General features: G+C 36.2%; 1 protein-coding gene across 28 annotated transcripts in view; it reads left to right on the top strand.

Moving 5' to 3' along the window:
* The window catches only part of RIMS1 (regulating synaptic membrane exocytosis 1), a 501,274-nt gene that overhangs the window by 87,039 nt on the left and 387,466 nt on the right, over positions 1-26,769 (top strand). For 26 of the 28 annotated variants that reach the window (XM_059178404.1, XM_059178408.1, XM_059178427.1 and 23 more), the window contains exon 2: positions 1,021-1,101. The exons of the other annotated variants lie outside the window; for them this stretch is intronic. In XM_059178404.1, the coding sequence (XP_059034387.1) occupies positions 1,021-1,101 (81 nt within the window). The remainder of the gene's footprint in view (positions 1-1,020; positions 1,102-26,769) is intronic. 28 annotated transcript variants of the gene reach the window in all.

Here is a 26,769-nt window from a genome sequence, read left to right on the forward strand (position 1 = left end):
TAGTGTAGTCAAACCTCCCAGAAGCCTCCATGGGAACTGTTAAGAACCAGATTCATGGTTAAGAATGCTGGGACCTAAGGGGCTTTTCCATTTAGCAAAGGCTAAGATGTGGGGTCTTGGCTTTCTAACTGAGGCTTCCCTATTCAAAGCAGTATTTTTAAAGCTTTTGAGGGGAAAGGGTATCTAAACAGCCTTAAAGGGGGCTGCTTTTGAATTTCTGCCAGTGATTCTCTTCAATGCTCTATATGCCCTGTTGACACAAGGGTGAGAGGATCTTCTGCTGCCCTTTGGAGCTCTGTTGTATTATCTATCCTCTACATTTATTTAACCTGTAATGGAGGACTTAAGACACAAAGACCTTTTGCTATTTTTTTTTTCACATTGTAGAGGTATTTTCTCTATTTTATACACACACGCACACACACGTACACACTCACACACACACACACACACACACACACACTTTACATATAAACATTTCTTTCTGAGTCTTTTTCTTTTCTTAACTTGAAGGGGATTTTGAACATGGAGAATGTCTGAAGTCCTGTTAGATCTCTTTCTGCATAAAGAAAAAACCCATGTGGTAATGAATGACATGAAACAAGATTCCATATCTTTTAATAAAATAGCCAAAGCCACAGAAAATCCTGCCCATCTTTTAACATGTCAGCACAACAGGTGTTCTTATTTTTGAGCTTTCAGATGTCATCACATGGCGAGGCCAAAGCCTTCAGTAGTGTTTCTTCTGTGGGGATGACTGCTGACCATCATTTTATTGTTGCTAAAAGGAAAATCAAATAAGGAGGCTAGTACAGATTTTACTTGGGTATAATTGAGCTCTTGGAATTCTAAGTAAAAAATATCCAACTCTAAAGGCTTTTCCAGGGCCTCCAGGTTAAGATTGAAGGGGCTTACATAGATTTTCCATTAGACTGTGTTTTCAGTACCATGTTTAATTTCCAGATGTGTTATACCCTTTTATAATTAATAGTGCGTTGTGCTGTCTATCATGCGCCCCAGGTGTGTTGTCAGGGACATGGCGAAGCCTGCTGCCTGCAAAACACCAAGAAATGCTGAAAACCAGCCCCACCAACCTTCACCGTGAGTATGGCATTAGTTTTATTGACTGAAAATGTCGTCTCTTACACAGATCACTGGTTACAGATTTATTAATTCACATTGCATGTGGGAGTAGGTACTCTGACTGCTCGGGTATATGTAATAACAAGGCTACTATTGAATCAGATAAAATTATCTGAAAACATGAACTCTGTATTAAGTATCTTTGTTAAATGAAGTTTCTAATGCCATATTGGAAGCTTAAAACTAATTAGAGGAAAGGGACACATTTTTAGGGCTCTACAGAGGCAGAAATTCTGTACCTTTTGGATCTGGAATGTGTGTGGGCTGAAGCCCAAGATTTGAGGGAAGTAGGTAGGTAAGGTACAGAGAGGGGAGTGTGCAAGTAAGGGAAATGCAGTGGTAGCCCATTATCCACCCTCACCATATTACTTAAAGGTATGGATAATCCAAAAGAGCCGATTGCCCTGCAGTTTCATTTTTATTTTTCAACCCCCAGTGTAGATCCTAGTGAAGAGTTAAACGACCAACACAAAGGGGAAGCAGGAAGTAGAAAAGAAACCAAATAAGTAAATTCTGAGTTGTGAATGTGGATTTTGATGAGATAAAATGTCAATAGCTTTAAATTCTGCAGAGTAACAGGATATCCTCAGTCTTCTGACTAGAATTATGCTCTTATTAAGAAAAATTAAACATTCCTTTAAAATGTCTCAGTAGCAGCAGTACTCTGCATACCTATTACAACCAAGTAATTACTACTGGGAAATGTCTCCTTCCAAAGTTTTTATTAAACAACTTTGAAGAAATGTGTCCTAAGAGTGATTTTTCTATCGATTTATTTAACTGAGAGGTCTTTGAAGTAAACCAAAATTAAGTGTTAAAATTGTAAAAAGTGAGAAAAAAGTGAATTTTCATAATTCTTCTACTATGGCAAGTTTTTATAATTATTGGCAAAGACCAAAATTAAACAAAACTTATAAATCCTTATATTTTATATATGATAGTCACAAATCATTTAAAAAATTATGTTTTAGGAAACAAAATTTTGGTAAATAAATTTTCAGAGGCTCAGTAGGTTGGTTATAGATTTTAGCTCAATAAGTATACTTGAATATCATCTTCTACATTTAATCAGTACTTTTCAAGGAGTAAAAATAATTTTGATTTAAAGGTAGTAAAAAATGATAATTACATTGGAAAAAAGTACAGAGTTGGAAGAAGTACTCTTAATGATGTTGCCATATTTTTTTCTGTAAATGTTCCTGCTCTAAAGCCATTTTCCTGATAATTGAATTTTCTTTCATAATTCATGGAAAACTTATGATCCCCACCTCCTATCTTATGTTCTAAGCATTATAAAACATTTTATTTTATATAAGGGTTATATAAGGATTCAGCTGTTTCTGGGAAAGTTCCTTGAGGAATAAATACTGATTTTAAAATGTTATAGTCCACATGTTGAGGTTCTATTTTAATTGGTCCCACTCATTCTAATGTCCATTTTAAATTAGAATTTTTAGATATGGAACAGCCTTTGTCATCCTTCCCAACAAGACTTTAGATCACTCTTTTTCCTTTATTTGTTTTTACTTTCCATAGACTTAAGAGCTATAGAAATATGTTGTAATTTATCTTGCACCTAGTAGAACTTCCCTGGTGGCCAAGAAAAGCAGCTGTAGTTCCTTTGGAGCCACTATTTTGACCACCTCTTTCCTCATATAAACTTTTTGAGTTAAAATAGTGAAACCCTCTTTAGGTGAATTGAAGTATTTAACGTTTCCAATTCATTCCTTATCTTGCTGATTCTCTATAGTGTCTTTGTAATTTGAGTTCTCCACATCCACTTATGTGCCTTTCTAGGTTGATAAGAAAAGGGCAATAATAAATTGGCAGCTGGAGGCTAAGGGTAGGCTTTAGCCTGTAGGTCAGCATTTTTAAATTTGTGAGTCACAACCTTTCAGTGGGTCTGAAAATACAAGAATGTATCCCAGGTTAATATTGTGGATGAATTTCTGTGTATGGCAACTGGGTAAAATTAAACAATTTAATAAACTCTATGTTTAGTTATAAGGATGTACAAATGGGTTTTAATTAGGAGAGTGGCTTAGATTTGCATTATATATATGTGTGTAGGTATATAACATAGATGTATTACTTTGGCAGAGGTTGGGAAGATGGAATAAGAATGTGATGTGGGCTTAACTAGGGACAAGAAAATCAATTAATAGACTATCATAATAGTCCAAAGAAAGATGATACATACCATCTTGACTTATAGGAGCAGCAGAGGTGTGGGAAGGAAACATTTCAAAAGCTGAGTAAGGAGTCACATTGGCAGTGGTTGGTTGTCAATGGAATATGATTTCTAAGGAAAGAGTTTAGGGAGACCATCATATAATTATTTGTTAATTAAGGACCACTGACTGAAAAGTGGGTTAAAGAAGCAAACTAGATCTAGGTAAATAAGCAGTGAGGAGTTTGGATTTTGACACAGAGATTTGGTGGTACCTATCCATTATAGTTGGATAGTACCTATCCAAGAAATAGTTGGATATATGAACCTGAAACACCCAGTTAAAGTTAACTGGGAAAGTAGATGACATCACCAAAAGATATATAGTTAGAAAAAGATAACAGAGAGAATCCTAGGCAAAATCAATGCATAATGAATGGGTAAAGGAAAATGATCCCCTGACTCAGCTGAGAAATAATAATTTAAAAAGTAGAAGAACCAGAAGCCAAAGTAGAGGGGCTCAAGGGGAATCTCCAATAATCAAATTCAGCAGAAAATCAAAAAATAACTTCAGAGATAAAAAATGTCCTTTGGATTTGGCTATACAGAAGTCATTGGTAGCATTTGTCCTAGAAGTTTTAAATACATAAGTGGGTGGAGATACTCTATTTCGATAGGTGTGGGGAGGAATGAGAATCCGGAAAAGGAAACAGTGATTGTATATGACTTTTTAAAAATGTTTTTGCAGGCGTGGAAAAGAGAGAGAGTTGTAAGTAGACAGGAAGTAGGGTGACTACGCTTATGTTACTTGGTACATTTTATTTTGCAAGCCTAGATTGAGGGATACACATGTCAATATACTTAATATTTTTGATAACTGTGTATATAAACTATCCAAATATTCTTTTGCAGTTATTATTAAAATGTCACTTAGTCATATTTTTGACATGCTGCATAAGTTGTCATCATTTAATCAAAGTAACAAATACATCAAAAATAAACACCAGGAGAGGAGAGCAGTAGGTGCTGATGATGAAGAATATTTTAATCAGCAGAGAAGGTCAAAATGACAAAGTTCCAGGATCAGAGTAAACCTATGGGATCAAAAAATAAAAAATAAAAAAAAGAAAAAAAAATAATGGTGGAGTTCAGCAAATTGACTGCTATTCCTCAGGTACTACGTGCATAGATAAATGAGACAGAATTCTTGTCTTTTTTTTTTTTTTAAGATTTTGTTTATTTGGCAGGGAGAGACACAGTGAGAAAGGGAACACAAGCAGGGGGAGTGGGGCAGGGAGAAGCTGGCTTTCCACTGAGCAGGGAGCTCAATCTCTGGACCCTGGGATCATGACCTGAGCTGAAGGCAGAGGCTTAACAACTGACCCACCCAGGCACCCCCAGAATTCCTGTCTCAAGAGTTCTTCTCTCTCAAGTGGGAGGTGGCAGTTACTTTATCAAATAAATTATAATATTTCATGATAAGTGCAATGTGTTAAAAAATGATTCATTCGGGTTGATGTGGTCAAAAGAAAGATTTACAGAGCCTGCAATACTAGTGCTCGCTTCGGCAGCACATATACAGAGCCTGCAATACTTAACATGAGTTTTGAAAGATGAATAGTTCAGCAGGTAGGCAGTTTTGGAGTATAGTCTTCCAGAAGAGAACAGTTGCCCTGAGGCCCAAAACATCAGCTTCTGCTGGTGTAATTTAAAACATGCTCATTGCTGGGGCCTGAGAACATGTGTATGTGTATTTGTATGTTGTGTAGTCACATGCATGGGTAGGAGTTCATGTGTGTGGGGGTCAGTGTGGGCATTGTATGTGAAAGAGGAGGTAAGAAGTGCTGCATCAGACTCTCTGAAGAATAGGACATTTGTCTAATTTGGAGAAAGTAATTAATTGTGCCTTGTCTTAGGTTTTCTCTTTAATACTGTTTTTTGAAATTTGATACATCTTTATGGGTTTTTGAGCTTTTCAAAGCGAGTATGGATTTTATATTCATCAATATCAGTCTTACATGTTAGCAGGGATAAATAGGAGAGGTAGGAGGTGGGGGAGATTTGAGAAAATTTCCCAGGTAGCATAACCAGAGTGTAGTGATCCATTAGATATAGTAATAAAGCAAAGATGAGGGGAGATAACTCTCTTTAGCTCAAGAAATTAAGTGAATTGATAAAATCAACAAGAGAGTTAATTTAGGCAGAAAAACAAGTTTAGATTTAGCATTAGTTTTATGTATTAATGACCAATCACCCATGGGAGCATCCAGAAGATATCTCGCTATTCATACCTCAAACCCAGTAGAGGGTTAGTGAGATATACTAATTTGTGAGCAATTACTTTAAAGCAAAAACAACTAAGACAAATGAAATAGCATGGAGTTAGAAGGAAAAACTGGAAAAGGCAATGCGGAGGGTATCACCTGTACTGCAACAAAGAGCAGAGGAATTAAGTAAATTATGCAAGATCATGGAAGAACAAACGTGTCCCAGTATTCCTGGAACTATCCACGCTTTAGTACTGAAAGTCCATGTCCTGGGAACCCAACCCCCCAGCCCAGTCCTTGGAAAATTGGGATGGCTGGTCACACTAGAACTGGTGAAGTTGGAATTTGAAAGTAAAAATCTAGAAAATGAATGTAGAGCCAAAGGAAAAATATGCTTATACAATGTTTGTATTTATTGTAGAAGGTGACATTATCAGGAATAAATTGAATCCATAGAGGTACATGTATCATTATTCAGTATTTCTTGTTTTGCTTTGTTTTTGTTGACGATTGCCTGCTTTTTAAAATGAACATATAATTCATATGCCATATGTACAATTCACCTCCTAAGGAGTACAGTTAAGTGTTTCTCACAAAATTGTGCAACTATCACTGCTCTGTAACTTCAGAACATTTTGATCTCCCCCAAAAGGAAACCTGCTATCCATTAGCAGTCATTCCTGTATTCTCCTTAAACCCAGTTCTTAGCAACCACTACTTTTTCTGTTTGGATTTGCCTCTTCTGGACATTTTACATGAATGAAATCACCTGATATGTGGACTATTTATGTCTGGTTTCATCATTTATCATAATATTTCAAGATTTATCCATGTTTGACATTACCAATGCTTTATCCCCCTTTTTTTAAAATTTATTTTTTATTTTCAGCATAACAGTATTCATTATTTTTTCACCACACCCAGTGCTCCATGCAATCTGTGCCCTCTATAATACCCACCACCTGGTACCCCGACCTCCCACCCCCCACCCCTTCAAAACCCTCAGATTGTGTGAACCATGAGAGACTATGGACTCTTTTTTTAAAGATTTTATTTATTTATCTGACAGAGAGAGAGATCACAAGTAGGCAGAGAGGCAGGCACAGAGAGAGAATGGAGAAGCAGGTTTCCCGTGGAGCAGAGAGCCTGATGTGGGGCTCCATCTCAGGACCTTGGGATCATGACCCGAGCCGAAGGCAGAGGCTTTAACCCACTGAGCCACCCAGGTGCCCCTTTTATTGCCAAATAATACTCTTTTGTATTTATATACCACTTTTTTGTTTATCCATCTATCAGTTAAATGGACATTTGGATTGTTTCCAATATTTGAGCTATTGTGTATAAAACTGCTTTTAACATTTATATACATTTTTTGAGTGAACATATGTTTTCAGTTCTTTTGAGTATAAACCTATGAATGTAATTGCTGGGTCATTATAGTAACTGTATATTTATACTGTTTAGGAACTGTCAAACTGTCTTTCAAAGCAGCTATACCATTTTACATTCCTACCAACAATGTTAAAGGATTCCAATTTCTCTACATCCTTACCAACACTTGGGATTGTTAGTATTTTTTGTTATAGCCATTCTCGTGGGTATGAAGTATACGAATGGCTATCTTATTATGGTTTTGATTTGATTTTTCTAATGAATAATGATGTTGAACCTCTTTTCATGTGTTCATTTGTTATTTATATTTGACTTCTTTGGAGAAATATTGATCAAAATCTTTTTCCCATTTTTAATTGGGTTATTTGTCTTTATTGTTGAGTTATAAGAGCTCTTTATATGTAATGGATACTATATCCTTGTCAGATAAATGATTTGCAAATATTTTCTCCTATATAGTGAGTTGTCTTTTCATTTTCTTGATCGTACCTTGAAGCACAAGTTTTTAATTTTGATGAGGTCCAAGTGATCTAGTTTTCCTTTGGTTAAAACTATTGTGAAAGAAACTACTGTGAAATCCAAGGTCATAAAGATTTACCCCTAGATTTTCTTCTAAGAGTTTTATAGGTTTAGCTTTTATATTTAGATCTTTAATCCATTTTGGATTACTTTGTGTATATGGTGTGAGATAGGAGTCCAGTTTCTTTCTTTTGCATGTTGGAATCTAGTTGTCAGAAAGTAGTAACAGCAGATGTCGTAGAAGGAGGCTTTCAGTCTTTCTTCATTAAATATGATGTTAGTTCTAGTAGTTGTTTTTGTTATGTTTCTAGTTCTAGTAGTTGTTTTTGTTTTGTTTTGTTTTGTTTTTTAATCAGGTTTAGGACTTTTTTTTCCCATTTCTAGCATGTTTAATGTTCATATTATGGTAGTATGTTGGATTTTCTCAAATGCTTTTTCTGCATCTATTGAGATGGTAATGCTCTTTTTGTCCTTTATTTAATTTAAATTTTTAAAAAGATTTTATTTATTTGACAGAGATCACAAGTAGGCAGAGAGGCAGGCAGAGAGGACGGGGGTGGGGTGGGGTGGGGAGTAGGCTCCCTGCTGAGCAGAGAGCCCAAGGGGCTCAATCCCAGGATTCTGGGATCATGACCTGAGCTGAAGGCAGAGGCTTAACCCACTGAGCCAACCAGGTGTTCCTGTCCTTTATTTTATTAACATGGTGTACTGCATTTATTGATTTTCATATGTTGAAACGCTCTTGCAATCCTGGGACAAATCCCACTTGGTTATTCATTTTATATGTTTCTTTATTTGATTTATTATTATTTTTGAGGATTTGTGTGTATAAATTTATAAGCGGTATTGGTCTGTGGTTTTCCTGTGATTTCTTTGATTTTAGTATCAGGGTAATATTGGTCTCATAGAATGAACTTGGAAGTATTCCCTACTATTCTATTTAGGAAAAATTTGTGGAAGAATACCATAAATTTTTTTTTTCAGATGTTTGGTAGAATTTACCAATGAAGCCATCAGCTTCTTTGTGGGAAGCTATTTGATTTCTTAAATTCTGTTTTATTTGAATGTTTGTAATGGTTCTGTGTAAATGTGTATATATGTTTAGGTGAGGGTACTGCATGTGAAATCCTCATGTCTTCAGAAAAGCTCATATCCAAAAGTTAGTTCCATATAACTCTTGAACCATTTATTATTTTGGGTTATTGATACTTGTGGTTTATAGTTCCTAGAAAATAAATTTAACTCTGTTGTGTGTGTGCATGTATGTGTTTACATGTGTGACCAATTTCATCATTTAAACATTATCAGTATAACCTGAGTCTGGGTTCAGTATAGTTAGAGCCAATCAGAAAGAAAATTCCTTGTAGATATAAATTATTTAATAATTTTGAGATTTTTTTGATTTTGGTTTCTCTGATTACCTTTGGGGGAAAAAAAGAGAAACTGATTTTGATATACAGTGTTTATTTTTACTTTTTAAACATTTTATTAGTTATATGTTTGTAAGCCCTACAATTAATTATCAGTTTCATTTATTTAACAAAAAATTATTGGTTCCAGGTAAAAATGCAAGTTATTATTAGTCTCCGGATTTTACTTTGCCATTCTGTCTTTATCTTTTCTATTTCTTCTTTTCTAGAAATGATCTCTCTGTGCAGTGGTAATTCACATCTTGGACTGGATCATTAAGTACCATCTGCATTGAAGCTTTTGACATGGGCATGTGTGTCACACATACTTTTTCCTTCACAGCTTCAGATGAGTCAGCCTTGAATTGACAGAGAGGCTATATCCAAATGTTTCTTTCAATAGGCATACTTTTTCAGATCTCAAGGGCATGGCTTTTTTCAGCAACAACAGTCTTTGTTCAGATTAATTAAAACACAGGGACTTCTGAGGACCAACATGTATGGGAACAGAATGAATTTAATCATGTAAATGTGATAGCTTATATTTAACCCAATTTTAAAATAGCCTTGAGAACCAAAAATTTAACTGAGGAAAAAAATATATATATACTTATCCTATAATATATGAGGAATATACATATATCTTTATGGTTGATTGTATGGTTTCTCATTTGAAATCACATCTAACATCAACATTGTATCTTATAATAGATAACAGATTAAATGGAAGTGTGTCTCTGAAATTGTAAGCAGTTGGACAGAGCCCTTGTCACTATGTCACTGTACCTTTAAGCTCTGCATATCAGACATGATTTTAGGATGTGTATACTAAATGCCCAGAACTCTGTCTTCCTGTAGCATTGGATGGCAGAAGTTCCACGAGTAAAACAGAAAATTAGGCAACCCACTGGCAGACTACCACCACCTCAGATAAAACTCCATCATGAGTACAATGATTCCTCTCAAAAATCTGGGAGAGAGGCCCTGTGAATGCTGGAATCTAGCCTGCTTTTCCCTAGTTTTCCTGATCTTAACCCCTCTGCACTTCCTGAGCACTATGGTGGTCTCTGCTCCTAAAGTTTAGCAGATTTAATACTCAGTGTTTTCCAAATATCTTAAATTCTGATCTCAGCTCAGGTGTGTGGTCTGCTCCTTCAGTGGAAACCTGTTAAATCAAATTTGGATGAGAAGGGAGCATTGAAGAGAGAAGTGGATTTCTTCATCTGGTAGAGATTGTGCAGTAGGAGAAGCAGTTCACTGCTTGCTTTCCAATGAGTCAGGCTGTTCATTCTTCCTTCAACAAGTATTTATGGAGTCTGTACTATGTGCAGAGCCCAGTGCCAGGCACTAGATATGAGGACAGGCAAAGCAGAGTACTTATTCTTGTAGAAGTTAGAGTGTATTAGGAGAGTATCTAAACAACAAACATAGATGATAAAACTTCATTTTTAACAAAGGCTTAAACTGAGTACTGTGTTTGAGAATTGTACAGGGGCTTCTATTAGAAAACATGTTCAGGGAAAGCTCTGAGAGAAGATGATGTTTGAGAGACTTGAAAGATGAGAAGTCAGCCCTGTGAAGGGGTCAGTGGAAGAGAATTCTAGGTAGAGAGGATGGTATGTGCAATGGATCTTAAATGGAAACCAGTGTAGCGTGGTCGGGGAACTAAAAGAAGGTGGAAAAATGTGAAGAGGAGGGCCGTGGATGAGAATGATGGGATAAACAAGGGCTCCAACTTAGAGACCTCTCAGATCTTTGGATTTTATTTAAGACTATTGAGAATCCCTTGAAGTAGTTCAAAGAAGGGAGAATCATGGTCCAATGAAGTAGGCAAGTGAGTTGGATGAGGATAAAAGAAGCTTAGGAGGCAGTTGTAGTGGTTTAGGCAAAATTTAATAGTGGATTGGAATCTGCTGGTAGCAGTAGAGGTGGAGTAAGTGGAATTTAGTGATGTTCAGTGAAGTTTACTGTAATTTAATGAAGTTTTGGAAGCAGTCAAAGAGAAGGGGAGGGGCACTTGGGTGGCTCATTTAGTTGGGCATCCAACTCTTGATTTTGGTTTAGGTCATGATCTCGGGTCATGAGATCAAGCCCTGCATAAGGCTCTGTGCTCTGTGTGAACTCTGCTTGAGATTTTCTCTCTCCCTTTGCCCTGCCCATACACCATGTCCCCCATTAACACATTCATGCATTCTTTCTCTCAAAATAAATAAATAAAATCTTAAAAAAAAAAAAAGAATTTAAAAGGAAGAGAAGAGGAACTCTGGTGTATACTGAAGGGAGGAGGCTGCAGGTCATTTGCGTAATCTCTGATTTGTGAAATCGTTGAATGCGTTGAATGCATAAAGTACAGGAATGTGTTTTCTCATAAAATATTAAGCACCCTGTTATGTACACAAACTTTAAATGGCATATATAAATGAAAAATTTAGAAATCTCAATTGTATTATTTTAGGTAAGTTTGTATAGAATGTCAAATATTGAAGGTAAAAAATGATGAAAAGTAAAATCGAGTACAAATTAAAACATGGTTAGACTGCCGTTTTAAATGTTTGCTCTTTTGTGATTTTTTTTGTATTTTGATATTCTGTTGGGATAGAAGATTTAATAATTTTGCAGGTGTTCTATGCTATAAGAAATAAATATTCTAACATATATAGTAGATAAAAATACTGTTCCTTTTTTGAAAGATATCTCTCCTTTTTGAGTAAAATTCAGCTAGGAAGAAAGGGAATATGTTTCTATATGCAAAGGATCTTTTAGCTATATATTTTATCATGAATGAAAGTATTATTCAGAGACAAGCAGCCTGTTCGGTAATATTTTTAGCTACATGTTTATATCAAAATATGATGAGTTTTATATTTTTGCTGTCAACTTTTTTTTGCATATACCATAAGAGCTGTTCAGTATTACAGTCTATACTTCTATTACTTCCTGCAGCAGAAATCATATTGCGCAGGGTAACCTTAGAAAAATAAAAGTTCCAACTAAGGAAAAACATGTTTTTGTCTTCTAGAATATAGACAGTATAGTCAGTAACTTGGAGATAGAAAATAATAGGAATGCTAACATTTCCAATTTATGGTTAAAATTAGGAAGTGACAGAATTTTTTCAAAATTGTGTGGCTTTTATAGGATTTCCTAGTTCACACAAATCATTCTGTGTCAGTTCACAGAGTCTTATAAAGCCCTTCTTTCCACTGTAACTATTTTAAGATAATATTGTTTTTATCTCTGTTTGAATGCCCAGAAAGAAGATGTCTTCTTGAACTGCTTGTGTATTAAAAAAATTTAATTCTGTAAGAGTAGATCCATAGTAGTTTTATTTGTAACAGTTATGTTTCATGAACCTTAATTAATCATAAATTATTTTCACCAGTCACGCTTGTTGACTAACTATGTCCTCTGTTGATGATGCTCTGAACAGTTTCTATTTTGGTGATCCTGACATTGGAGGACCTTGCCTCTTATATGCTATTTTAGCTAAAAACAATTTTTCCCCTCCTGTGCAGTGTCTGAGTATAATTCTATTCTTTATTACCTTGTTGATTCTATCAGGAAGCCTAAAGGTCACCTTTTCCTTAGGCCTAGGGCCAGACCCGAGCAGCTAGCTTAATGGATCTCCATCCCTTCAGCATCCTTGGGGTCAATCTTAGGCCATATGAAATTTTTCCACAGAACAAAGAATTAGAGGTGCCTGGGTGGATCAGTGGGTTAAGCCTTTGCCTTCGGCTCAGGTCATGATCTCAGGTTCCTGGGATTGAGCCCCGCATTGGGCTCTCTGCTCAGCGGGAATCCTGCTTCCCTCTCTCTCTCTCTCTGCCTACTTGTGATCTCTTTCTGTCAAATAAATAAAATCTTAAAAAAAAAAAAAAAAGAAAGAAAGAAACAAAGAATTAATTTTAAGAAAATTTCCTAAAAACTAAGGTTGTAGAAGCCAAAGCAGAATTTTTATTGAATTTATTTAGTGTCAGCCTTAACTCATGTCACAAGCTGTGGGCAACAGCTGAGCTTTGATGATTTGCACCCTTCGCCTGCAATATGGCAGACAAGACATGAATTTTGGTAGTGAACTGCCCCATAGTCACTCAGCAGGAAAGAGAAGGATCTAGGTCTAGAATCCAGGTATCTGGATTCATAGTGTAGGATGGATTCACAATATCCAGATGATTTACATGATGATTAAGGAGAATTTTGGAATTCTTCAGGAAGTAAAGGATAAACCCTAGCATTCAGGTTTTGATCCAAATATTTTTATCCCTTGCTCTGATTCTCACTTGCTGGGTGACACTGGCCCAGGAGCTTACTTTCTTAAATCTTAGTTTTCTCATCTTGAAAATAGGAAGAAAATTGTTTCTTGTTACTCATTGGCAAGTTTTGAGGATGAAATGAGATAAAGTACATAAGAAAGTTGTGCATAAAGCATTGCATAAATATTATTCACATATTCTACTAAAGTAGCAGTGAACAATCTCTACATTATTCATTATTTTGTCCATTTAACAAATATTAGTGAAGCTCTTAGAGTGTGCCCATATTGACACAGTTTGAAAAAAAAACTTTTTGGCTAATTCAGTTAAAACATAGACTATATTTTATTTATTAGTGTTTCTTAATGAGAGTGGTGGTATAAAAAGACATTGGGACACTTTTTATAGGGATACACTGTACCTCACACTAGCCCATTATGTATCAAATGCTCCCTACTGTGCATGAGTAGAGAGGGCCAGGAAATGTGTATTTAAAAAATTTCCTGAAGTTATCCTGACATACTCTCATGATTTAGGACCACTGGTATGTACTACTGGGATGCTCAGTGAAAATGAAGATTAGTTGGGATGAGTGATAATTCCAAAAATCAAAATTAATATGACTACCTGAATTGGCTCTCCCAAAACTCATGTTGGAGAATGCAAAGGGAAATAAATTTTGGCAATATTATTATTAGAAAGTCGCTGTGCCTCAGGGTCCAAACTGGTTACTCTGTGAATCTCTGCTATTTCTTCTGCTCTTCTACAGAGTCTTTTGTCCGGATTGAGAACAGTGTGCCAGTGCCAAGAAAATAGATGATTATTGTGGAAAAACAGCAAGATTATAGCTAAAGGAAAATCTGTACCCACTGGCTACTTTTGCATTGGTATTAAAAGAAAGGCATTAAATAAAAGGAAAAGATCATGCCCAGGACCTTGGGCAATCTATGCAGTGAATTAATGTTTACTTAGTAAAAAATTATTTTGGTAGATAAATGAATGCACTCATCTATTATGGATATATAACAAATATTCAACATTGTGAATGTGTCTAGACTGTCTTAAGTGACTTTAGATAGCATCACTAGTAATATATAATTGAGGTCATTGAGTAGACAAATTCAGAATATGACATGCTGAAGCAGACCCGTTAAGTCTTATTTAACTCTGGGTAATATTAAATAAGATTTCAATCATTTTCAAATGACCCATATATGTAGCATATATTTTTACATGGATTTATTCATTTTTACTCATTCACTTGACACAGAGACTTATAAAAACTATTAATAAGTTAGAACTTAGTTAAACCAACAAACAGATGATTATAATAAACTATGATGATAAACGATGAAAGAATTTACAGATTGACATGAAAGCACAGAGAAATATAACTCAAAATTGGACGTCAGGAAAGTTGTTAGAGACAGTAGTACTTGGCATTTTATTCTATTTATGCTAACAATTATGCTATCTGATATTTTTCTGTAATTTTTAAAGAATATATTTATTGAGCACAAGCTATGTTTTAAATACTGTGTAAAATTGGAGGATGAAAGAAAGTCTCTAAAAATAATGTTAGCTATGGGTTCTGCTCTTAAGGACTTTATAATTTAATTGTGGAAGATAAGAGATGGGTGGGCAGAAGGAAGAAGAGAGGAAAGGAGGGAGGGAGGAAGGATGGATGGAGAAGTTTGTGGCTACGCGGATATAAAAGACACATTACAGTGCAAGTAAATGACCAAAGTCTAGTTAGCAAAAGAGTCAAGGACCATAAACCTCTAAAGGAAGGTTGGGACCTTGAAATCCAGATTCAGGGAACTGGTTTTTACTCTGAAGGAAGACAAGAAAGTATCTGAACACACAGCTACCCAGATTGAAAGGAATGCTTTGGGATGATGAATCTTTCAGAAGTTTGCATAATGGATGATAATAGGGCATTCCTGGAGAGAAAGAGACCAATTAGAAGATGACTAAAATAGACCAGAAATGGTTAATAATAGTCAGGGTAATGATAATGGTTATGGAAAAAATGGATGAGAGAGGCATTTGGAAGGAGAAAGCAGCAGGCTCTGGTGACAAGTAAATGTAGCAGAGAATGAAACAAGGAAGAGGAAAGATGGTAAAAAGAGGAAAGAATTAGAGTTGTGGATTCCTTTAGGAAAGCTAATGAAAAAGTAAGGGAATTGAAAAGGAATGTGGCTTTAGGGAATTACATTCCCTATAATTTGTACCTCTTTTCTGATTCCTTAGGGGAATCCATCGGAAGGAAGGCTCTGTTAGTTCCAATAAGAACTATTCAATAGAACTACTCATATTGTTCCAATAAGAGCTATTTCATATTGGAACATCAAAAAGGAAAAGAACACATATCTAGATTTTCAAAAACTGCTCACCAACCTCAGTTTTGCATAAGGTTAGGGTGGAAGAGTGTCTATTTTTAGCCCATTGCTGGTTCTCTATAAACTGAGATGACAAAAACAACTGTAATTAAATACTATTCTGTTTTAGGTACTTCATGGGCATTTAACTCTCACAAACTCTATAAATTACCATTACTACCTTCATTTTACAAATAAGGAAACTGAGGCATAGAAATGTAAATTACTTGCTTATGTACTTACATCCACTAAAGTGAAGCCAGAATTCCAAACCAGGCAGTCTGACTCCTGAGCCTGGACTTCAGACTTCTTTAGAGGCAGTCTGGTGATCCCTTTCAGTGAGCTAAGTGAGGATCCACAGGCCATCAGTTCTCTTCTTGCTCAATCCTGGGCTATGCTGTGGAGAGGTTAGAAGACGATAAGAATGCCATAGGTTTCTTGATTCAAAGAATTCACTCTCTCTAAGTGGGAGTATGTGGGGCATAGTATGTAATTAGTGAGTAAATCACATTCTCCATGATATTCACCCCAAATTGGTATAATTTGATAATTATATATAATGTAATATATAATATATAATATAATATAATAATAATATAATAAAGAAGGGTATAAAATTCGATAGACCTAGAAACATGTACAAAATTGCTTTCAGTTACTTTTTGCATTCAAGTTTCCTTACATATGAAATATGCAGGTTCTTAATTTGTTTTGCTTGCAAAAAGGGGGTGTTGATAAATAATTCAAGGATGAGCTCTTGCTATACTTCAGAAGTATACTAGTCACTTGTCCATAAATTTTGTACTGTCTTGGGACATGTTTTCTTTAGTTGCCTTAGTTATTTAAAAAAAAAAAAATTATTAGCTTTAAACATTTTTTTGTATCTTGTCTCCCTATTGTAGTGTTTACTTCTTGAAGGTAGAGACAGTAATTTGTGAAAGTTGTTGGTCTACTATAATATGTAATATTATGATATACCATTCGAACTTGATACAAATGGCTTTCTTTGATTCAAACTATGATTTGATTTCAATAATGAGGGCCAACGGACAAATGACTCCAAGGTGGATTTTGTTATCCCTCTTATTGTAAATATACTGAGATGATAAACATTAAGGAGTAGAGAATATAGAGAAACAGGGAAGAGAATGAAAGCCTCCTCTTTCATTTGTCCCTTTGCTTTTTCACACTCTGCCTTTCCATGCAGTTCCAAAGAGCTATTTCCACCATCTGTTACCCTTTGGAGCACTGAAAAGTGTTAAAATACATGGGCTAGTTTTTTTTTTTTTTTTTTTTGCAGTGTCATTTACTATGGTAGCTCAGGGGATAGTCTTCGAGAAAAGTTCAGGCTTGGAAGAAGTATGGCTTTGAGTTATATTTCTGTGTGTGTATGTGTCTGTGCATCAAAATAAAATTTAGGATTTTTTGCAATTAAGATCAGAAGGCATTTAATGTTTTACTTTCAACAAAATGGGATCTCATTTGCCACTGGACTCTCTCCAGTGACCAACACAATACCTTATACATAAAGGCACTCAGGTTGCTTGGTTTGAGTCAAACAACCGAATTCTGAATCCTCTTCCACATCGCACTCCCCGGCACACACACAGTCACGCACGGCATCCTTCTTCACCTTCTCTCTCTTGTACGCACGGTCTCCATTCTCCCTGTCCTCCAGATGGGAAACCCCTGAGTCATTTGCAACTCTTCCCTTCCTGTGTTCCCTACATGTAATCAGTCACTATGTCCTGTCAGTTCTAATTCTGAATCGTCTCTCACATCTGTTCCTTCTTTCCCTTCTCACTGCCATCCTCTTATTTCAGATTCCCTTTCTCTTTGACTTGGAGTTGGAAACCTAATTGGCCTTTTTGCCTCCTGTTCTTTGGCCAGTCTGAAGCATCCTACCAGCTGTGGTCAGAGTGGCTGCCCTCTCAGAGGCACAAAGCCCAAGAGCCCATGAATGAATTACCCACCCTGCCCTAACTGTCTACTGCCTGGCTGTCTTCACACCTACAAAACCTTCTCCCTGTCATATGTTTTACAAAACTATGTTATTCCCTCCTCACTGAAAATGCTCTCCATTCCTTTTGCCCCTATTGATTTTAGTATGTAATTTTGTCACCCACACCTGACCTGCTTACATGTAATTTTTTCTAAAACTTACCCAGCTAATCACCCTGCCAGGATTTCTACTTCCTCTGAGCTTTGGGGGCACCTGTCTGTCCTAGAGCACGTATCACTTCCCGTCTCTTCATTCATGCACATGTCTTAAATCTGCTGAGTTTATGAACTCTGTTTTAGTTCTTTTTTAATTTTCCTAATTCTTGCATAAGATGGTCAAACGTGTTTAAGTGGAATAAGGCACCAAAATGAAACCCCACATGGTATGCCATTGCTGTCTCAGTCTCTTTCATGAAAATATTAAATGTGGGGGTTATGGCATATGTGGAAAGGCTCGTAATTGAATAATCAGAACAAAAGAACTATTGTAGTTTTTCTTTCTACATTGGCTAGGAATTGTGATGTTTTTCTTCTGATAAAATTATAAATTTTAAAGCTAGTCTAATCAATTCTCAGTTGAAAGTAAATATGTGATTATCAGAAGAGTGATGTTGCAAAATACACACGAAAAATGACCACTTGCCATGTCTTTTGTGTGTGTGTGTGTGTGTGTGTTTTTCCGCTAGATTCTTTCTTGAATGTTGACATGTGGGCCAAAGGAACTATTTGTTTTTCTTGCACAAATTTTATATTTATCAATTTAAAAAATTGGGGGGGGGCAGTGAGTTGTGTATAAATTTTAATTCAGGTATGAAGCTGCTGGCTATATACAAATTATCCTGGATATATTCTTAAGATATTCTTTCTTAAATCCTATTTTTATTGTATTACTTTTTGATTTAAAATGTGTTTTGGCTTGCTGTTGCCTTTCCAGTTAAGCCTCAAATCCAATGTCTGGATTTCCTGGGATTTCCTCATCTTTATTCATTTCTATTATGTTTCTCTTGCTCACAGATTTCTGCAAGCTTTTAGTAACGTGTCAAAACACATAAAAGATGTTAACTTTTACTTATTGATTGATTGATTATAAATTGCTATTATTGATCATTTTAACAGCTATAGTTAGAATTTATTAGAAGCAAGGAGACTGCATTTATAATCAGACACTGGATTTTTGCAATATGTTTATCTCTGAAAGAGAAGAAGGCAAAAGGGCTTGAGAAACATCTCTGTTCTGAAACTCTAAGTAATTCTTGAAAGAAATAGAGGGAGACAGAAAAAGGAAAATGGGAGGTAATGTTTACAAACATGCCCAGAGGAATCAAAGCCAATGTGAACAGGGTGATCTTTGAAAGAATAGGATGAGAAAAAGAAGTAAAATCTGTAACATTGGATTTATATCCTAAGAAATAAAGGTGTTTCTACCTTGTGCAGAAGCAGCAAATGTACATGTCTGAAAAGATATGTGGGATTCATAGTGATGGTAACTGGGAATTTTATTTGGCAATTTTGGGTATACAGACCCTTTGCCACATTAAACTTTAGTTAATTTTCTCCCCCAAAAGAATGCATTAGTTTCTACTTTTTTGGTTACCAGTAGATGATGGAGTTCTTACTCAGACCTCTGATGCTAATTGCTCCTTTCGTTTCATTGCACAGGGATGAGTAGGTCACTTTGTAAGTTGAATCCTGTACGTCAAAATGGTAAACCTTCAATATGTGTGTATGTATATATTATTACTAGTATCATTATCATTATTATTGTTAATCTATCTCTGTCATCCATCTTTCCATATGTAAGACTGATGGGGGTTGTATAAAAGGGACATCTAATACCTGCCACTGCCCAGATTCCCCTGCCCTGTTCATTCATGTTCCCACACATGTCCTCTTTCACACAAACACTTTATACTTCACCAATATAGACTTGTAGTTCAGCAACACACAGTGACGGACTTAAGGATGGCCTATACTGGGGCACCTGGGTGGCTCAGTGGGTTAAAGCCTCTGCCTTGGGTTCAGGTCATGATCCCACGGTCTTGGGATTGAGCCCCGTATCGGGCTCTCTGATCGGCAGGGATCCTGCTTCCCCCTCTCTCTGCCTGCCTCTCTGCCTACTTGTGATCTCTGTCAAATAAACAAATAAGTAAAATCTTAAAAAAAAAAAAAAAGTGGCCTATACTCACTCATGAGAGCCAACTGTTAAATTTTCAAAAATCTGGACATCTGGATGGTTCAATAGGTTAAGTATCTGCCTTCGGCTGAGGTCGTGATTCCAGGGTCCTGAGATCGAGCCCCATATGAGGCTCCCTGCTCAGAGAGGAGCCTGCTTCTCTCTCTACCTGCTGCTCCCCGTGTTTGTGCAGTTTCTCTCTCTCTTTGACAAATAGATAAATAAAATCTTTTAAAAAATAAATAAATTTTCAAAAACCTTACAGTCTGGTTGTTTAAACAGTGTTACTATTAAAAATTAAATTGTATAAACTTACAGTTAGGGAAACTACATTAAAACAAAGGTAATAAATATGCAAGAATCACCACCTCCTAATTATTTTTTTACATGCGACTATTTATGCACTTGAGTTACTCACATCCATTGTGTCTACACATTAGAAATACTATGTGATAGAAATACTGCAGTCCCACATCTTTTACCAACTCCATATTAAAGTGACAGTACATTTCTTGTTTGAAGTCTGCCCTGGTCAGAGTATTTGTACCATGGAAATTGGCAAACTATATAGATCAACACTTTTGCTGTTGTCTGTTTTAGAGAAATAATAGTGCATTTATCAGCACAGCACTGCGGATACTCTGTTGGTTCTCTTTCCTGCCTTTGAAAATGTTTTCTACTCTGCCTGAAATGTCTCTCATGTTGCTACTGCACATGGACACACACACACACACACACACACACACACTATCCACCCAATCAACTACTCTTAATCACTTTAATTGGTGTCACTCCTTTCCGAAGATTTTTTTTAGGCCTTCCAGACAGAGTTAATCTATTCTCTTTTATAGTAGCTTTGTAATTTGCATACCTTTATTTTAGCACACATCATCATTTATTGCATTAGGGTTTCTAAATTTAGGAAATAAAAATTTGAGTTTCAGGTAAGCTATATTTTTAGTGTTAAGTGTATCACATGAAGTATTAGAGGTGTACTTATACTAAAAAACTATTCATTGTTTATCAGAAATTCAACTTTAACTGGGTGTCTTCTATTCTACCTAGTAACCCTAACTACTAGGGTTAGTTTATTGTTTTCTCTTCCTGCTAGAGATGTACCAGGTCTTTCTTCCATGGTGTCCGTAGTGTCTAACACAAAGAGTGGCTCATAATAGGACATTTTATTTTAATAAAATCTGAGCCGTTATTCTGTCTTGTTCCTTATCTAACATGTATTCCTACACGTTTCTTTTGGATGGAATTAGGAAAAATTTTTGTGGAATTTGAAATTATGTGAGAAAATATGTACTTTATAAAGGTGACTTTAGATGCTATGTGAGAAATGGTTTGGGCAGTGGGCATGGTGGAATTAGAGGTAACAGCTAAAGCAGTATGCTAGGTGAATGAGGACAGTGTATAAACGGAGGAATTGACAGTGGCTTGCAGTGGGGAGGAGAGCGTGGATATATATAAAAGTCTGGAGAGAGAACAGCTGGACATGATCACTGGATATGGATGCTAAATAAGGAGAACATAGAAATGACTCCAAAGTTTCTTGCTTCGGCAATAGAGTTGATGGTAGTGCTATTAACTGAGAGAGAAGTATAAGGCATATAGCAGATTGAAAACAGAATATTTGCGGAGTTTAGTTTGGGATGGGTTAAATTTGATGTGCTGTGATCAAGCATAATATGAAAAATATTTAGCCACCAGTACAGTAGGACTGTACTATATGATATCGATACCAACCAATTAGAATGGACAACAGCCAGAAACAATCATACAGTGGCATTACTGGCTGAAACTGCTTTCAGTTCAGTGAAAATATCCAATAGGGCATTGTAACTACAGGTCTGGAACTCAGAAGAGAATTTGGATCAGGAGATCTAGTAGTCCTTGACTCAAAGATGATGTTGATGCTCTGGTAGTAGATGAGATCACCTACAGAGTATTTGAAGAAAAAGGTAAATGATGGATCCATAGAGTATAATAATATTTCACAATATAAAGAAGTAAAAATAGTAAAAAAGACAAAGATAGAGTGGTTATGTGTTTTTTTTTAAGTTCAATTAGCCAGCATATTGTACATCATTAGTTTCAGATGTAGAGTTTAGTAATTCATCAGTTGCATATAACACCAGTTCTCATCATATCATGTGCCCTCCCTAGTGCCCATCACCCAGTTACCCCAAAACCCACCCACCTCCCCTTCAACAACCTTCAGTTCCTTTCCCATAGTTAAGAATCTCTCATGGTTTGTCTCCCTCTCTGATTTCTTCCCATTCAGTTTTCCTTCCTTTCCCTTATGATCCTCTGTGCTATTCCTTATATTCTGCACATGAATGAAGCCATATAATTGTCTTTCTCTGATTGACTTAACTTCTGCTCTACTTCCATATATGTCAATGTAAATGGTAAGATCTCTTTCTTTTTGATGGCTGAGTAATATTCCTCTGTGTGTGTGTGTGTGTGTGTGTGTGTGTGTGTGTGTGTGTGTGTCTAGAGGGGTTAGGTTAGGTTTTTTGTATGATGGAATTGTTGGATTATCTTGCTTCCATTTCAGATTCTACATTTTTTCTGATGAGGTAATTGCTGTTTAAACTAAAGTTGTATAAACCAAAGGGCTTCTTTGTAAAATACTAGGTGCCACAGATATTTAGAGGCTTGATCTTTCAGGCTACAGTAAGACCACCCTTAGTTAGACCTATTGGTTGACTAAGGATATAGAATACCATGATCACTCCAGGAGTATCAGCTAAAACTGAAAACAAAGGTATTTAGACAGGGAGGAGAGTGGACTTATTAGTCAGGGCTCAAAGCTGATTGCCCCAGTATCCTCTCCAGCCAGCCTCAGTTTGTGACAAGAGAAGAAAGGGCTGGGAATAGGAAGTTGCCTGTGGTGTGTCATTGATTGTGTCCTTAGAGGGCTTTTGCTGTTGTTATATTTCTCAAACTTGATAATAGGAGCAATTTTGAGTTGATGAGAAAGCATTTGCATTTGAACAGTGAGTTGTTCTCATTCTGTTACTCAAGGAGTTCCTGAGGAAACTGAGACTGCCAGAGTCCATATGGTCTGGAAAAGAACACCACGCTCAAGCTCAAATATGTGTGGGTCAGCAGACTGCTGGGGTTTTTTTCTTCTGATTCTGAAAGGTTGCTTAATCATTTGTCTTGTTATTGCAAATGTTACAATAATAATTATAAATGGTTCTTTGCTTCCTAGAGTAGCAAATCTAAATTCTTCCAGTTGACATCAAGATCCATGTTACCCAGCCTTCAGTAGCCCACCCCCACATCTAAGTACCCCCAGATATTACCACCAGGCTTACTGGGTCTGAGTCCCTGATTGTCATGTGATACATGTGCTGTTTCTTGCTGGCATGACTTTATCTTAGCCCTTTCCTCAAAATTCCATCCGGTTTCCACTTTGTCTGTTCTAGCTATTTGGCGTCCATAGACCTAAATTCCTAAATCCCAGTTCCCTTTCTTAGGAAATGTTTAAAAAGTGTGTATACCCATTGAGTTGGTAATCCTATTTGTGGATTTCTGACATAAATATGGTACTAAAATATAGCCATGTATGTAAGGATTTTTACTACAACAAATTGGATAAACCTTAATATCCACTAATAAAAGAATGGCTGAATAAGTTATGCCATTGCCTGTGGAGTCCAGTTGTTAACACAAAAGCAATGTCATAAGTATCTGACTAAGCAGAACTGATCCAATTATTAAGCAATTATTAAGCAACTTATAAAGGACAGATACAAGCCTAGCAAAAAAGATCTTGGCTCTGAGCAGCTGGATTGCTTACCAATTTGTAGCCGGCTCAGTGTAAGCCCTGTACCTAGGGGTAGGTATCAACAATGGAAGAGTCATGGAAGGATGTACCTACCATTGTAAGTACTGTTCATTAGATAGGTGGGACTGGAGTGGAGGAGGAGGAGACTTCTACCTGAACACTGCTCTACTGCTCTTGTTTGAATTGTCAAAGCATGTATTACTTCTGCAACTGAAATGACTGAAATTAAAAATAATGCTTCCCTAACACAATGACTAGCACACAACAGGTACTCAGTGTTTGGTGGTGGTTATCATCATTGTTACGAGTGCCTCAATTTCCATGAACCCTAGAAATCCTCTCTCCCATCATTTCCCCTAACCTTTGAACCATGGAAACATGGGTGAGTACAGTTTATTTATAATAGACTTCATTGCATGCGTGAAACTTCATTCACTATGGCTTTACTTGTATGGAAGTTTTGTTTTGGTCCAAGAACATAGTATTTTTTAGGGCAGAGTCACAATTTGTGTTTAACTTACCTCCTCATATAGTATCAGAAAATTTAATTACAAACACAATGTTGTAAATAAACACAATCAGTTTATTCTAAATGAGGAGTAAGTATGTATGAGCTGCAGGTTCTTGATTACATTGGAGGTGATCATTGACTGATGTGTTCATTCAACAGATGGATGTTGAACATTGGCTACATATCAATCGCTAGGAATAAATCTGCCCTGTTCACTATTGAACAATAGTGAACGAGACACATAAGACCTGTCCTGTTATGGAATTTGTATTTTAGTGGGGGAAACACTCATATAAATTCACATAAATATGTATTTATAAGTATATATAAATAAATAGATAAAATAAAGGTTTTAAGGGAGGTTGGGGATCTAATGGATAGAATGCTATGAAAGAGAGTTGTAGAGGGGCTGACTTTTTATTTTTTATTTTTATTTTTTTTAGATTTTATTTATTTATTTGACAGAGAGAGATCACAGGTAGGTAGAGAGGCAGGCAGAGAGAGAGAGAGAGAGGGAAGCAGGCTCCCCGCCGAGCAGAGAGCCCGATGTGGGACTCGATCCCAGGACCCTGAGATCACGACCCGAGCCGAAGGCAGAGGCTTAACCCACTGAGCCACCCAGGCGGAGGGACTGACTTTTATACAGACACCAGGGATGACCTCCATGAAAGACCTGGAAGCTAATAAATGACAAGGCTATGAAAGTTGGGACAGTGATGTCTCCAGCAGGAAGGGCAGCAGACTCCCAAGTGGGAAGGATCATGTTCTGTGGCTCAGCATGCCTGGAGTACTGACTGGGGTTAGAGAGCTCTGAGGTGAGGTGGGAGGAACAGATGTAGGCTAGGTCAGATAGGGTACAATAAGCACTGGGCTTATTCTCAGTTTGATGGCAATATTCCAAAATAATAACATGTACTGATAATATCAGGCCATAGTCTTATAAGGCTTCATGAAATGGACTTGAGAACACTTAAGATAGTAACAGAATGCTGTCATATCTAAGAAAGCACATCTAGGAAACCTTAAAATGTGTTTCTGTGTAAAATATTGTAAAATACTGTTGATTTTCAAGAATATTTAAAGAATTGAAATGAATACAGAAAAACCAGTGGGTCTTTTATAGGGTCAAAATTACCAGCCTCAACTAAATTTGATTTATCTAGGACTCTTCCTCTCTAAGCCATTCTGAACAGAATATAGTAACTGCTTTATTTTTATAAATGACTTCCTTTAAATTACAGACTTTATTTTTGAGATTGCCTCAAGACTCTGTGAGTCACTTGTCTTTTTACGTTAAAAAAAACCTTAAAATTTTTAACAGCATTTTATATCAAATTACCCAGAACATCTGAATGTATTTTTAAAATGTCTAATGTACCATTTACTGTACCATTTATTTGACCAGGTCCTTTGTTAGGTAGTACATCCTAAAACCCAGATATTTTGTATATTTTTTAGATCATATATATGACTGTATCTTTTACAAATATCCCCAAAGTTGAGTATCATTTATCCTGCATTCATTTCCTCATCAAACATGACCATATGTATGCTGCCACATACAAAGCATTGGCTTATGTGAAGGGGTCAAAGGTGATCACAGATTGATCCTGATCTTCAAGGATATTGAGTTTAGCAGCAGAGTTTGAGTCTGGTACAAGTGAAGATGAGCCTATTAAATGTTACATATAAAAAGACAAAGTACAGTAGGAGTTTAGGGAAGTCATAGATGGAGTGAAAGGTACAAATAAGTTATAATGGGAATTTACAGACTGGAGAAATTCCTTCTAGCCACCTAAACACATACAAATGTATATTAACCTTTTCTCTTTTACTTTTAAAAATATGACAAATAGAGAAATTAGAATTTTAGAACTGAACAGGGTTTAAAGGATTATCCAACCCAGCCCCATTGCTTAAGAGAAAACCCTGAGGTTCGGAGAGGTCAGATTAGAACCCCTGCCCAGCATAACCCAAGGAGATGACAGTAAAGTCCAGGTGGTCTGGATTTTAGTGACTGGCAGAGATAAATGCTTCCTTCCATCATGGGCACAGAGGTGCCAGTTGGCAACAGGAATGTGATGGGTTATCAGAGAATGTCCTGTGGTCTTTTTTTTTTTTTTTTTTTTTTTTTATTTTTTTATTTTTTATTTTTATTTTTTTTTAATTTTTTATTTTTTATAAACATATATTTTTTTATAAACATATATTTTTATCCCCAGGTCTGTGAATCACCAGGTTTACACACTTCACAGCACTCACCGACCTGTGGTCTTTTTTATTTTTCAAATAATCACACTTTATTTTCAATGGTCTTCTAATGGGAATGGAAATGAGCAAGTGCATTTTAAAATCAGATTCTTCTTGTCTAAATACACAAGAAGATGCTTCAGGAGAAGCTGGATTTCATAAAATCAGTTGAGTTGTAGATTAGTCACAGGTAAAGCTGTTTCTTTTTTTTTAATAATTTTTTTAAAGATTTTGTTTATTTATTTGACAGAGATCACAAGTAGGCAGAGAGAGAGGAGGAAGCAGGCTTCCTGCCAAGCAGAGATCCCGGCGGGGGGCTTGATCCCAGAACCCTGGGATCATAATCTGAGCCTAAGGCAGAGGCTTTAACCCACTAAGCCACCCAGGTACCCCAGTAAAGCTGTTTCTTTTTTTAAAATTTTTTTTCAAAGATTTTTATTTATTTATTTGACAGAGAGAGATCACAAGTAGGCAGAGAGGCAGACAAAGAGAGAGGAA

Source organism: Mustela lutreola, chromosome 6 (genome assembly GCF_030435805.1).
Source record: "Mustela lutreola isolate mMusLut2 chromosome 6, mMusLut2.pri, whole genome shotgun sequence".
Classification (NCBI taxonomy): domain Eukaryota; kingdom Metazoa; phylum Chordata; class Mammalia; order Carnivora; family Mustelidae; genus Mustela; species Mustela lutreola.